The following is a 14,237-nucleotide window of genomic DNA, read 5'->3' as shown; positions in this document are numbered from 1 at the left end:
GGGGGAGGTGCTTTTACTAAGGGAAGACATGGATCCGTGTCCCTGCTTTGCAGGAACACAGGATCTATGCCTTCCCTACTGACAGAACGCCGATCTGCCTTGCAATTTAGAAATTGGATAAGCATTGTAAAACATTTTTTTGAAAGATAAATAGTGAATTTTATATGCAGCTATATAGATCAGACCAAAATGAGGGACAATGAGGAGGAAAGAGGGACAGTTTTCAGAATGAGGGACAGTCCCTCAAAATCAGTTGGGAGTTATGCAGCCATACATCTGAGTTATATGGTTGGCAATTGGTTAAACGCTGGGATAAGTGTATAAATGTAGCAGGGGAGTATGTCGAAAAATAAATGCAGTTTCCAATTTGTCCTTTTATTATAAAATCTCAAAAGTCCCAGTTTCACTTGAACGCCCCTTGTAGAATGTCACAATTCCCAAGAATCCAAATATCTAATCTGCAGTTAAATTACTTTGCGATAATTACACTCTATTTTCATTGCATAGACCAGCTTTTCTCAACCTTTTCAACACAGAGGAACCCGTGAAATAGTTTTCTGGTCTCAACTGCTAAGAATTAGAAGTCTGCAACTCATAATACATTAGTGTGATGGTCAGTGGGAAGAATGGTCCTTATGCCCCGTACACACGATCGGACTTTCTGACAACAAAAATTTTCGAAGGATGTTGGCTCCAACTTGTCTTGCATACACACGGTCACACAAATGTTGGCCAACAATTATGAACGTAGTGACGTACAACACGTATGTAATATCTCCATTACGAACGCTAGTTTTACAAGACCAAGCGCTTCCGGCTCGTATTTGATTCCGAGCATGCGTGGACTTTTGTCTGATGGACATGTGTACACACGATCGGAAAGTCCGACAACAAACATTTGTTGGCGGAAAATTTGAGAACCTGCTAGCCAACATTTGTTGGTGGAAAGTCCGACAACAAATGTTCGATGGAGCATACACAGTCGGACTTTCCGCCAACAAGCTCACATCCAACATTTGTTGTTGGTAGGGTTGTCCCGATGCCGATACTAGTATCGGTACCGATACCGAGCATTTGCCCGAGTACTTGTACTCGGGCAAATGCTCCAATGCTTCACCCGATACCTGGGCAGTCAGGGATGATCGGTACAGAGGGGGAGTTCCAAGCACCGATCACAATAAAGCCTGACAGACGTTTCTCCACTTCTCTCCCCCCCTATCAGCTGCTTTAGTGAAATCTACACAGCGGTGATCAGTGCTTGTAACTGCCCCCAAAGCTGCACCGATCACCGCTGACTGTCCCTGTATCCTCCTTCAGTCCCGCTCTGTTCTGCTGCTGTCCCCCTCAATGTCCCCCTCCGTTCTCCTCCGTGTCCCCCTCCGTTCTGCTGTCCCCCTCTGTTCTCCTCCATTCTCCTCCTCTGCCCCCTCCGTTTTGCTGTCCCCCTCCGTTCTCCTCCTCTGCCCCCTCCGTGTTGCTGTCCCCCTCCGTTCTCCTCCTCTGCCCCCTCAGTGCTGCTGTCCCCCTCCGTTCTCCTCCTCTGCCCACCCCCCCGTGCTGCTGTCCCCCTCCGTTCTCCTCCTCTGCCCACTCCGTGCTACTGTCCCCCTCCGTTCTCCTCCTCTGCCCCCTCCGTGCTGCTGTCCCCCTCCATTCTACTCCTCTGCCCCCCCGTGCTGCTGTCCCCCTCTGTTCTCCTCCTCTGCCCCCTCCGTGCTGCTGTCCCCCTCCGTTCTCCTCCTCTGCCCCCCCCCGTGCTGCTGTCCCCCTCCGTTCTCCTTCTCTGCCCACTCCGTGCTACTGTCCCCCTCCGTTCTCCTCCTCTGCCCCCTCCGTGCTGCTGTCCCCCTCCATTCTACTCCTCTGCCCCCCCGTGCTGCTGTCCCCCTCCGTTCTCCTCCTCTGCCCCCTCCGTGCTGCTGTCCCCCTCCGTTCTCCTCCTCTGCCCCCTCCGTGCTGCTGTCCCCCTCCATTCTACTCCTCTGCCCCCCCGTGCTGCTGTCCCCCTCCGTTCTCCTCCTCTGCCCCCTCCGTGCTGCTGTCCCCCTCCATTCTCCTCCTCTGCCCCCTCCGTGCTGCTGTCCCCCTCCGTTCTCCTCCTCTGCCCCCTCGATCTTTCAGTATGGAGAGCGGAGGTAGGAGGCAGTAAATCTGGCTCCTTCCTTTTCTGAATGAACAGTCACTGATAACTGACTCTGTCCATTCACATAACTGAAACATCGTAACCTGTGTTTACGATGCTTCAGTTTATGAATGGAGAGGAGCCTCTGTCTCCTCTCCATTCATTTTCAGTGCAGCTGAGGCTGCTGAGAAGGAGACTGGGAAACATGTGTCCTCAGTCCCTTTCCCTGTCTCAAAGGGGAGATGTCAGGGGTCTATTAAGACCCCTGATATCTTACCAAAGCCCCCCAACAGGGCTAATAATAATAAAAAGAATTGCAATAAATCATAAATAGAAATTCATTGTAAAAAATAATAAAAAATAAAATTAAAAAACACACTGACACTGTCCACTCCCCCCCCCCCCCCTTAAAAAAAAGAAAGAATTAAAAAAAAAAAAAAAAAACATAACAAAATAAATTGTAAAAAATAATTAAAAAAAATAATTGTAAAAAATAAAATTGTAAAAACAAAAAACTACTGACACACATGCCACTGTCACATGACATTAAAAAAAAGTATCGGTAATCGGTATCGACGAGTACTTGAAAAAAAGTATCGGTACTTGTACTCGGTCTTAAAAAAGTGGTATCGGGACATCCCTAGTTGTCGCAAAATCTGATCGTGTGTACGGTGCATTACACTTGTGGTCATTGGAAATAATTACCTCCTTACGGATAGCTGAAAAGGTCAATGGTGTCAGTGGGAACTTTTCTGAGGGGCAAAAATTGCCCAGTGCTGAAGGAACCCCTAGCAAACCTCTGGAGGAACACTAGTGTTCCACAGGACCCTGGTTGAGAATCACTGGCGTAGACAGGAGCGACACAAACAGAGTCAGTAAACATATGAATGGTTTTTACCAGTTTTTATTTTCCGCTGAGTAGACCCATTTCCAAATATATCCACTTTTTTCTTGACTATTTTAGCTAGTTTCACAAATTCAGTACAAAATCAAGTGCAAAACAATACAGATTCCATGAAGTATTGGATGGATGATAAAATGGATTGTCACATTCTCGTTTGCACAACATTTTTTTTTTTTTTAAAAGAATTTTGAATAATACTTATTTTTATTTATTTTTTTTTTGAAGAGAAATAGCTCTGAAATCACAAAACACACATGAGAATTGTGCTATAATCAGGGTTCGGAAAAAACATGGAGTGGGTGTTTTATACCAAGAAGCTCAGTGATAGACACTGTTGAACAAGGCCATTTTTTTTTTTCTTTAGGAAGAGTAGTAGCATAGGTGCTAAACCCTAGAGGGCGCTAGAGTCCTGTCCCCCTATCTGCGTTTCCTCCGGTTCATCAAACAGAACGCTTCATCATTTCTGCAACAGTATGCGCACACAAGCTTTTTTTAATTGCTTCAACAAAACAGGGAGAATGAGACATAAACATGGATTACTTTACTGATATTTTATCCATTTGTAATACTTTTTTTCAAAGCAATACTTCTGTTTCTAATCTTTTTGAAGTTTTTTTTTTTTTTTCTTGCTTCTAGATGCTTTTCCCATGATTATAACGAAACAAATGAGTTTTAATCTGCTTTTAACAGGAAGAAATGTTAGAAACAACCAAACAGATCAAAAACGGCAGCATGGTGCGGGTTTTAAAAAACAAAGAAAGCATAAACAAATCACAAATAAATGATGATATGGCGGCGGATAAGCAGGATGTTTTTCATAGGCCTGGATCAAAAAATGTGATTGAAAAAATGGCTAGTGTGTATAAAGTTAGATTTAAAAAAAAAAATGGAAATTGGAATCTTCAAAGCAAAAAAAAAAAGGTGTGCTCCATTGATTTCACAGTGGAGGTATCTTAAGGCTGCCTGTTTGCAAAAATGCCTACATTTCATAAAACTATTCATTTTTTGCTGGTCACAGAGGCATCAGTTCAAAAACTTGGTGTGGCTTGTAGACTTGGGTAGGCTTTGGAAGAGTAGGATGTGGCACATTTTGATTCATGGTTGTTGGCTAATATGGTGGGACAAAAGACAATAGGAAAAGCACGACTTTCCCTGCAATTGTAAACAAAGTTTTGCTGAATAACGCGAGCATCCTACAGACAGGGAACTTGAAATCGGCATATTGATCACATATTATGATGGGTTTCCAAAGTGCATGTACTGAAACGTTTTTGATAACTGAAAAAGTCTGATTTGGATTTTTATTAATATGTTTCGTTTTACAGGGAAGAACTACACTATATTGTCAAAAGCTTTGGGACACCTGCCTTTAGACGCACATGAACTTTAATGGCATCCCAGTCTTAGTCCATAGGGTTCAAGTGAAGTTCCTCCACCCCAAACTCGCTCATCCATGTATTATGGACCTTGCTTTGTGCACCGGTGGGCAGTCGTGTTGGAACAGGAAGGGGCCATCCCCAAACTGTTCCCACAAAGTTGGGGGCATGAAATTGTCCAAAATGTCTTGGTATGCTGATGCCTTAAGAGTTCCCTTTACTGGAACTAAGGGGCCAAGCCCAACCCCTGAAAAACAACCACACACCATAATCTCCATTCCTCCACCAAATGATTTGGATCAGTACGCAAAGCAAGGTCCCACAAAAACATGGATGAGCGAGTTTGGGGTGGAGGAACTTGACTGGCCTGCATAGAGTCCTGATCTCAACCCGATAGAACATCTTTGGGATGAATTACAGCAGAGACTGAGAGCCAGGCCTTCTCACCCAACATCAGTGCCTGACCTCACAAATGTGCTTCTGGAAGACTGGTCAAATGTTCCCATAGACACACTCCTAAACCTTGTGGACAGCCTTCCCAGAAGAGTTGAAGCTGTTATAGCCGCAAAGGGTGGGCCAACTCAATATTGAACCCTACGGACTAGGACTGGGATGCCAATAAAGTTCATGTGCGTGTAAAGGCAGGTGTCCCAATACTTTTGACAATATAGTGTATATATAATGCATTGCCCCATCTTCCTAGGTACTGTGTAAAGCCAGCCATAAACGGTTTAAATATCGGCCAGTTTAGCAGGAGCCGGCTGAGATTCAAACCATGTACGGGCAGGCTGATTGTATTCAAGTTGATCAATCAATACAGCCAGCCTATTGGATTTTTCATGAAATTATTGCCAGGGGCTATAGCCGCTAGGAACAATAACTGTGTGTTCTCCCAGCAGGGATGGCTCCCCCTGACGCCCCCCCCACGGGCGGGAGGGATCCAACTATTTTCTTTCCTGCAACAGAAAGAAAATCACTCTATCTATGGCTGGCTTAAAGGAGAAGTACAGCCAAAGCTCATTTGCAGTGCCGTTCATTCTGCACTCCTGTGACCCATTTTCAGTAGACAGCCTGAAGCCCACTGTTGGCTGACCTCACAGAGCCAGTCCAGGCTCGGGCACGATAGCGAGAATGAAGTCTGGATCCGCCCACATGCACGGTCCAGCATGCGGCTCAGCCTCTTAGTGAGCTGCTGAAAGCCTGAGCCAGCCACTTCTGCCCCCTCCGCAGCCCAGCGCTCCTGTGAGCGCGGGGGAGGGGTGACAGAGCAGAGAGCTCAGGGCTCTCTGCTCAGAGAGGTTTGAGAACTGAGCGATCTGCGGTGTTTGATCGCTCGGTTCTCAGTGTTAGAGCCAGCGGGGGACAGATGCTGCATCCACCTAGGTAAGTATGATTCTGCAAAAAAAACAAAACATACTTCTCTTTTAAGGCAAGCTTCAAGGTCGGACAAGGCACCCTCTTACCCACGACTGTCCAAACACACAGATAACAGGGAGATGGCTGCTTTGACAGATAGCACTTTTCTCCATCTTTAAGCACTTGTCTGCTTGAATGGAACATTTTAGCTGACACCGTCTCACCCTGCATTCTTGGGGGGGTTTGTGACGCATACTAGCACATTATGGCATTGCCTTGCAAGGGATTTATTTTTTTCCATCAACTGCGGTTTACTACCGCTTTAGGTGCTTGGAAACAGGAAAAAGGGCCATCTGTCAAAGCAGCCGACTCCTTGCTACTTTGGTTGGACAGCTGTGGAGGAAGGGGGGGGGGGGGGGGGGGCGCCTTGTCTGACCTCACAACTTGACTAATGCCCTGTACACGTGACCGGTTTTCCCGTCGGAATAAACTCTGAAGGTTTTTCTGATGGAGTTCTGACGGAATTCCACTCAAGCTGTCTTGCATACACACGGTCACACCAAATTCCGCCCCTCCAAAACGTGGTGACGTACAACACGTACGACGGGACTAGAAAACGGAAGTTCAATAGCCAGTAGCCAATAGCTTCCGTCTCGTACTTGCTTCAGAGCATGCGTCGTTTTTGGTACATCGGAACAACATACAGACAAGCGGTTTTTCCGATAGGAATTGGTTCTGTCGGAAAAATTTAGAACATGTTCTCTTTCTAGGTCCGTCAGAATTTTCGACATAAAAAGTCTGATGGGGCATACACACGATTGGAATAAACAAAGAAAAGCTCCCGTCTGACTTTTTCTTTCGGACATTCCGCTCGTGTGTACACGGCATTAGACGTGTAATACTTTGTCCCCTGTAGAACAGAACATCCAAGTGAGACTTCTTCTTTAAGTGATCCAAAACGCTAATGTAATGCTAAAGTAATGTACTTTGGAACCCCACCATACTACATTTTGTTCCCTGGGGACCTTTTCTCCACCCAGTAATTGGAGAAAAAAAATTAAATTGCAGGAGAACACAAGAAAAATTAAATGTGATTGGCTGTTATGGGGCAGCAAAAACTATTTAAGATCATTCTTTTCCCAGTCTCGAGTTACCCATTGGAACTCCAAATGGCTATTTTTATTCCTAAAATTTGTCATCCTTGTAGGTTGGTGGCCAAGGGCAAATGCATATCTGGCATATACCAAAAAATGACAAAAACTTCCAGATGTTCAACTGTCCTTTTTTTAAGGGCATCTGTCATGGCAGAAATATAGTTTTTCCATTGGTGACATTTTAGAGCAACTGACCAGGAACAAGAATGATGCAAGCGGTAGGTCACTCAAAATGCAGTACAACGAAGGTTAAGGATGATGACCCAGAAACTTTTTCTTGTTAAAAAAATGATTGGCAATGGTAGCTTTCATATTTCTGTCACAACAAATCTCCTCTAAGGCACCATCAAAATTCTCAAGTGTGGTGTTTCGAAGTTCTGCTCTTCATACGAAGGATGTGGCCAAAAATCTAGAAAGGAGCACCAAAACATTTTGCACTTTGGAACCATGGTGGTCCAGAAACAGAAGCTGAGCTCCTGGAAGTTTGGTGTATTCCTTGTTTTTCGGGTCCTCTTGTTCTTGTGGAACCTATGCTGGAAACCTTTTTTTTATGATGTACACCCATTTTAATCACTTACATAGCCCAGTCTAACCCCAGTGGGTCCTATAGACAATGCAGATAGGAGGCACGCAGTACTACCCCAACCTCAAAACGACCCCCCCTGCTATCGCGCCATCTTTTAAGCTTTGTTCTTCTGCCTAAAAAAGCCGCCTTACGTCAGAATCATGGAATTTGTGTACTCTGAATGGGTTTAAAGAACACTGCATTTGAACATTGGCAGAAGAATGGACATTTTTATTAGCACACATAGAAGTCTTTCACACTTGGGTGGCTGCTTGAGATGAACTCCTAAAAATATTCTCTGTACATTTCAACAATTTTATATATATAGACTGAACCCCCTTAAGCTAGTAAAACCCATCTGAATAAAAAAAAAAAACAACAAAAAAAAAAACGAATTAAAACTTTATGAAGGCACACCCATGCGAAACATACAAGTATAAACGTAAAATGTGTTTTTTTGTTCTTTGAAAAATTATTTTTTTTTATAATACTGACCGCGGATACCAACATATTAAACTTGCAGTTGATCTAGCTAAAGGAAACGGTTGTAATCTTTTGAAGGCAATATTTTGTCATTAAACTAGAAACTGTTTCATATGCATGAGTTCAAGATGTTATTTCGCACAAAAAAAAAAAAAAAAAAAGGCATGAGACTGCAAGCCTCAGAACGTCAAATAATATTATTTTCCTGTGCAATGATCCTCTGGTCCTGTTTAAGTTTAAGGGGTTTCTTTTTTTTTTTTTATATTTGTAAACCGCAGCCCACACTTATCGCCGTCAAACTTATTTTTTTTTTTCCAAAAAGTTGTAAATTACAAATGTGAAGTCACAACTAATTGCCTCTAAAAGTAATTTCAGAGCTGTTACAGTTAGACTTTTTCATTTTTGTTTTTCTTAAAAAAAGGGGACAATGTGTACTGCGTCACAAGGGAATGCAGCTAATCAGAAAAAAAAAAGAAGAATTAAAGTATTTACAAAAATGAACAATTCTAAAGAAGCCGGCCATCCCCCACATGTATTCGCGGCTGCTTACATCCAGCGCCGCTTCAAAGAGACCGCACCAGATCTCATCCGGTCAATATAAGCACCTTCACAGACATCTTTAAAGCCTTTTGTATGGTTCTGTGTGTTTATTGTATAATGACGTTTTTCAGGTAGATTATGCTCGTGAAAGAAGAGAGCGTCAACACGAGGTACCAACAGGAAAAGAGGATTTCTGCTCGTCCTGTAATGCCGTATTGGGCTGTGCTGGGAGCTGGAAAGACACAAAGAAAAGAGAAAAAGAGGTAAGTATTTTTGTTTTAAATGGCCACATTTTAAGCATAAAAAACATATGGGTCATGGAAAAAAATGCAAAAAAAAAAAAACCCACATAAAGCTCCTTGCATTCAAGTGATTGTAAAGACTTTTTTTTTTTTTTAGTTAAAAATAACAAACAGCAGCCTGGATCCTCCTCTTCTTGGGTCCCTCTTCGGCCCTCCTGGCCCCTCCCTCCTGTTGAGTGCCCCCCACAGCAAGCAGTTTGCTATGGGGGGCAACTGAGCCAAGCCACAGCTCCCTGTGCCCATTCAGACACTGAGCCACAGCCCGGACCCACCCCCTTTCTCTCCTCATTGGCTGGCTGACTTTGATTGACAGCAGCAAGAGCCAATGACGCTGTGCTGCTGTCTCAACCAATATGGAGGGGAGTCCCAGGCAGCCGAGACAATCCTGCAACATTGCTGGATTGACAGGGGGCTCCGGTAAGTATTAGGGGGGCTGCTGCACACAGAAGGCTTTTTATCTTAATGCATAGAATGCATTATGATAAAAAAAACCTTCCGCATTTACAACCCCTTTAAAGATGAACCTCAGGCTAAAGACCTCCCAAAAGATTTGTATTTCTATTACATTCAGTTCTGAGATTTACACAGCTCTGTCTGGCAGGGCAGGTGACTCAATTTTTCCCTGCTGCAGTTCAGTAACAAGTTCGGGTCTTGCCACTCCCTCAGCCTGTGACTGGCCAGTGAAAGAAGAAGCAGCAGACTGATGAGCTCATCTCTCTGCCATTCTGCTCAGCCGCTGAGAGCCTGAGCCGGCTGCTCCCGCCCCCTCCACAGCCTGGCACTCCAGTGATCACAGGGGGGGAGCAGAGAGCCGGTGACTGACCGTCAACAGCTCTTTGCTCAGGGAGCTCTGAGAACCGAGCAATCATGGTGTTTGATTACTCCTTTCTCAGTTTTATGGCTTTTATGTTTTTTTGTTTTTTTTTATCAGGAGTGTGAGAGGCACAGGTAAGTATTGGGGGGGGGGAGCTGCACAGAGAAGGTTTTTTACCTTCATGCATAAAATGCATGATAAAAAAAAAAACTTGTCTTTTTACAACCACTTTAACTCCACTTTTGTGGGAAAAAAATGAAAAAGAAATAATAATAATATAGCATATACATTTACAACAAAAGCCATATTGTAATTGAATGTTATAAAAATGACCTTTCCTTTTCAATATGCAGTGCTGCAAAATGCAATGCACTCTATCCACAAAGAGGGGTCATTTCACTCCGTGGCATCTGCAATGTGTATCTTTTAAAGGATACAAACCATCTTCTCCACATCGCAGATGCTACGGAGTGGGATGACCACTCTATGTGGATCACCTGCAATGTTTTCAGCCTGTATTCCAGGATACCTCACAACCTAGCATTACAAGCCATCAGTTGGTATTTGGAACGTGATACCACTCTTAGTCAGGAATGTAGGCAGTTCATTTTGGATGTTTTGCAATATTTATTAACCCACAATTATTTTTCCTTCAATGGAGATTGGTTTCTCCAAAAATGCGGTGCTGCCATGGGAGCAAACCTTTATACGGGATGGTGGGAACGTAAATACATTTTTGATGCTGCCAATCCCTTCAGACCCTCTATTAAAATGTTTTATCGCTACATTGATGACCTGATCTTCATTGTGGATGTGAGCCTTGGCACTCTTGATCAATTTTTGATACATCCTAATCACAAAGATATGAATCTTCAGTTTACGGGACATTGTGATAGGAAGGACATCAATTTTCTTGATGTCTATTTGTGTGGGGTTCACACATGCATTCACACTAGTCTCTATAAAAAACCTTTATCTGGGAAGACCCTGCTGATGGCCAAGTCTGGCCACCCCCAACATACCATTAGAGGTATTCCGGTTGGTAAATTTGTCAGGGGTCGCAGAATCTGTAATGACAAGTACACTGATGACAGGGAAGTGCAGTCTCTTTATCATCGTTTTCTACAAAGGGGCTATCCAAAATACAAACTTGACAGGGCATTATCAATTGCTAATTCGAAAAATAGAAGAGATCTTCCAAGAGGAACTCAGCGCACTGATTGCGTGGGAAATAGGAAACAGTTTAATAGAAACAGACCAACTATCAGTACGCCCTTCAGTGAAGAATTCAATGATATTAGGATGATTGTGTATAGGTACCTGCCCGTTTTGTTCGAAGATCACATCTGTGCTGACCTTCTGAAAGACGGATTTAACTTTGTTTCCAGACGTGCTCATACTTTAGGAAACTGTTTGTCACCTAGTTTGTTTAGATCTACTAAAATCACCTCCACAACCTGGTTGCATTTTAAGGGCAACTATGGCTGTGGGGTGACTGGCTGCTCCTGCTGCAAGCACGTCACTAAGGGTGATGTGATCTGCTCACCCTCCAATGGGAGGCAACACAGGCTGACCTCTTTTTATAATTGCAACACCGGGTATGTTGTGTATATTGTAACATGTACTATCTGCAGGGCTTTTTTTTCAGCGGGAACGAGGGGGAATGCAGTTGCGGCACCTCCAGCACTGACTGTATGCAATGGCAAGGGGTGCTGGGTGTTTTGCAGGGTCTATTGATGCTGGCTGCTGGGGGATTTATTTCAGCAGGAGGGGATGTATTGTTGCTGAGGTGGTCTGTTGTTGCTGGTGGGGGACCTACCATTGCTGGGGGTGGGTCTTATATTGCTAGGGGGTCAGTTGCTGCTGGGAGAGATCTGCTGTTGAGGGAGGGATCTTCTTGTGTGGAGATTAGTTGTTGCTGCCGGAAGTCTACTGTTGCTAGGTGGGAAATTTTGTTTACAGTGGTCCATTGTTGTTAGAGGGATCTACTGTTGCTGGTGGGGGGGGGGGGGGGCTATATTGTTACTGGCTGCAGGGGATCTATTTTACTGCTTTTCTTGTTATCATTACCATATTCCATACAAATTTCTTAGCACCACAAAATGATACTTGGTTATATATTCTCTAAAAGAGCAGTAGTGGGTAGGGGTGGAACCAAGGAATGGAGCTCAGAGGTGGGTAGGGGTGGAAACAAGGAAGGGTGCTCAGAGGTGGGTAGGCGTGGAACCATGGAATGGTGCTCGGAGGTGATTAGGCATGGAACCAAGAAACGGTGCTTGGAGGTGGGTAGGGGTGGCACCAAGGGATGGTGCTTGGAGGTGGGTAGGGGTGGAACCAAGGAATGGTACTTGGAGGTGGGTAGGGGTGGCACCAAGGAACGATGCTTGGAGGTGGGTAGGGGTGGCACCAAGGGATGGTGCTTGGAGGTGGGTAGGGGTGGCACCAAGGAACGATGCTTGGAGGTGGGTAGGGGTGGCACCAAGGGATGGTGCTTGGAGGTGGGTAGGGGTGGAACCAATGAACGGTGCTCGGAGGTCGATGTCACACATTACCATGATTAACAACATCCCGGTCCAAGTGTTCACAGGTTTTTTCCCCCGGGCCACTTGTTAGGTGACTTATTCTTCTTCGGCTTCCCATATTCCAGTGAACTTGTGGTTTCTATATGTACCACTTTTTGTTGGTCTGGTGGAACATTGATGTGAGTCGTTTCCACCGCTCTCTCTCTTTTTATAATGATTTTGGCTGAGACGGTCATACTATGTTCTGCATTTCCACACATCACGCAATTGATCTTCTCCCGCTGACTGTGATATATGTATGCTTCTAAACTTTAGATAATGTCAGCTGTGACTTTCGATCTTTGCTTGTATAATTGGTATGTTAGGTACCGTATTTGAATTCTGTGGAATAGTTACTAGAATTCTTGTACGTACATACATGATGTGGTGACCGTTAACCACTTCAGCCCCGGAAGGATTTGCCCCCTTCCTGACCAGAGCACTTTTTGTTTTTCGGCACTGCGTCGCTTTAACTGACAATTGCGCGGTCCTGCGACGCTGTACCCAAACAAAATTGACGTCCTTTTTTACCACAAATAGAGCTTTCTTTTGGTGGTATTTGATCGCCTCTGCGATTTTTATCTTTTGCGCTATAAACAAAAAAAAGCGACAATTTTGAAAAAAAGCAATATTTTTTACTTTTTTCTATAATAAATATCCCCCAAAAATATATAAAAAACAATTTTTCTCCTCAGTTTAGGCCGATATGTATTCTTCCACATATTTTTGGTAAAAAAAAAAAAAAATTACAATAAGCGTTGATTGGTTTGCACAAAATTTATAGCGTCTACAAAATAGGGGATAGTTTTATGGCATTTTTATTATTCATTTCTTTTTTATTAGTAATGGCATGACGGCGGACACATCGGACACTTTTGACACTATTTTGGGACCACTGTCATTTATACAGTGATTAGTGTTGTAAAAATGCACTGATTACTTTGTAAAAGACACTGGCAGGGAAGGGGTTAAACACTAGGGGGCGATGAAGGGGTTAGGTGTGTCCTAGGGAGTGATTCTAACTGTGGGGGGGATGGGCTTCAACACACATGACAGCGATCACTGCTCTCGATGGCAGATAGCAGTGATCGCTGTCATGTCACTAGGCAGAACGGGGAAATGCTTTGTTTACAAAGGCATCTTCCTGTTCTACCTCTCCGTGACACGATCGCGTGCACCCGGTGGACGTTGAGTCCGCGGGACCCGCGGTCAGGGTCACGGAAAACGTGGCGGGGGCAAGTGCGCCTGCAGTGCCGCTTCTTAAAGGGGACGTACCTGTACGCCCTTTTGCCCACCCGTGCCATTCTGCCAACGTATATCGTCGGGAAGTGGTTAAACATGAATGCTTCACTCCATTTTTTTTGGGTTATATAACCTTTATGGGGTCATCACTCACTAGTTTAATCGTTTTTGCTAGTTATCTCTAATGAAATGATTTTATATATCTTATTTTTCTACAATTTCCTAATTTCCTATTTTTGGTATAATCAATGTGCTGGTTTTTTGTATTTTTGGTCTGTTTTTATTTTTCACCATTTTCATTTCATTTCTAACTTTTCATTTATTACTTTATTGGTGATTAATTTTGATCAATTTGGTTATGTTTTTGGGGTTTTTTCATTTAATTTATTAGGGTTTTAATTTATTACTATTTTTCTATTTTACTATTCTTGAAATGTTTTTAATCCCAATGTCAGTGTTTTCTTTATTAGCTGCTCTCCTGATTTGGGCATGTTGTTCAGGTGTGTTTCCAATTAGTGACATACCTTTAAATAGCCAGAACGGAGATCAGTTTGGTGTTGTGAACAAGTGCGGTATATCCGTGTGAAACGCGTTAACTATCCCTACCCTGCATATATGACTGGCAAGCGGCAATAAGGGACTTCTTTTTCAAGCATTTGATGGTCCGGTGTGCAACCAATTTCTTCTTCTCTTCTGTATCGTGAACGGCAGTGAGCCGAGGTTAGCACCTGAACCCAGTGCACCTGATTAGTGTCTGATGCGGTGTGTGTGTGTTTCTTTCCTGGAAGGAAATCCACACAGGCACAGGGAGAATTCTG

General features: G+C 43.9%; 1 protein-coding gene across 4 annotated transcripts in view; it reads right to left on the bottom strand.

Annotated features, from left to right (window-relative positions):
• Nucleotides 1–3,010: 3,010 nt before the first annotated feature.
• Nucleotides 3,011–14,237, bottom strand: part of NEGR1 (neuronal growth regulator 1) — an 839,131-nt gene continuing 827,904 nt past the window's right edge. For all 4 annotated transcript variants that reach the window (XM_073593743.1, XM_073593744.1, XM_073593745.1 and 1 more), the window contains one exon: nucleotides 3,011–8,732. In XM_073593743.1, the coding sequence (XP_073449844.1) occupies nucleotides 8,608–8,732 (125 nt within the window). In that variant the 3' untranslated portion in view covers nucleotides 3,011–8,607. The remainder of the gene's footprint in view (nucleotides 8,733–14,237) is intronic.

Source organism: Aquarana catesbeiana, linkage group LG07 (assembly GCF_042186555.1).
Source record: "Aquarana catesbeiana isolate 2022-GZ linkage group LG07, ASM4218655v1, whole genome shotgun sequence".
Taxonomy (NCBI): Eukaryota; Metazoa; Chordata; class Amphibia; order Anura; family Ranidae; genus Aquarana; species Aquarana catesbeiana.
Note: the sequence above shows the minus strand (reverse complement) of the source record. Positions and strands in the feature narration are given on the sequence as shown.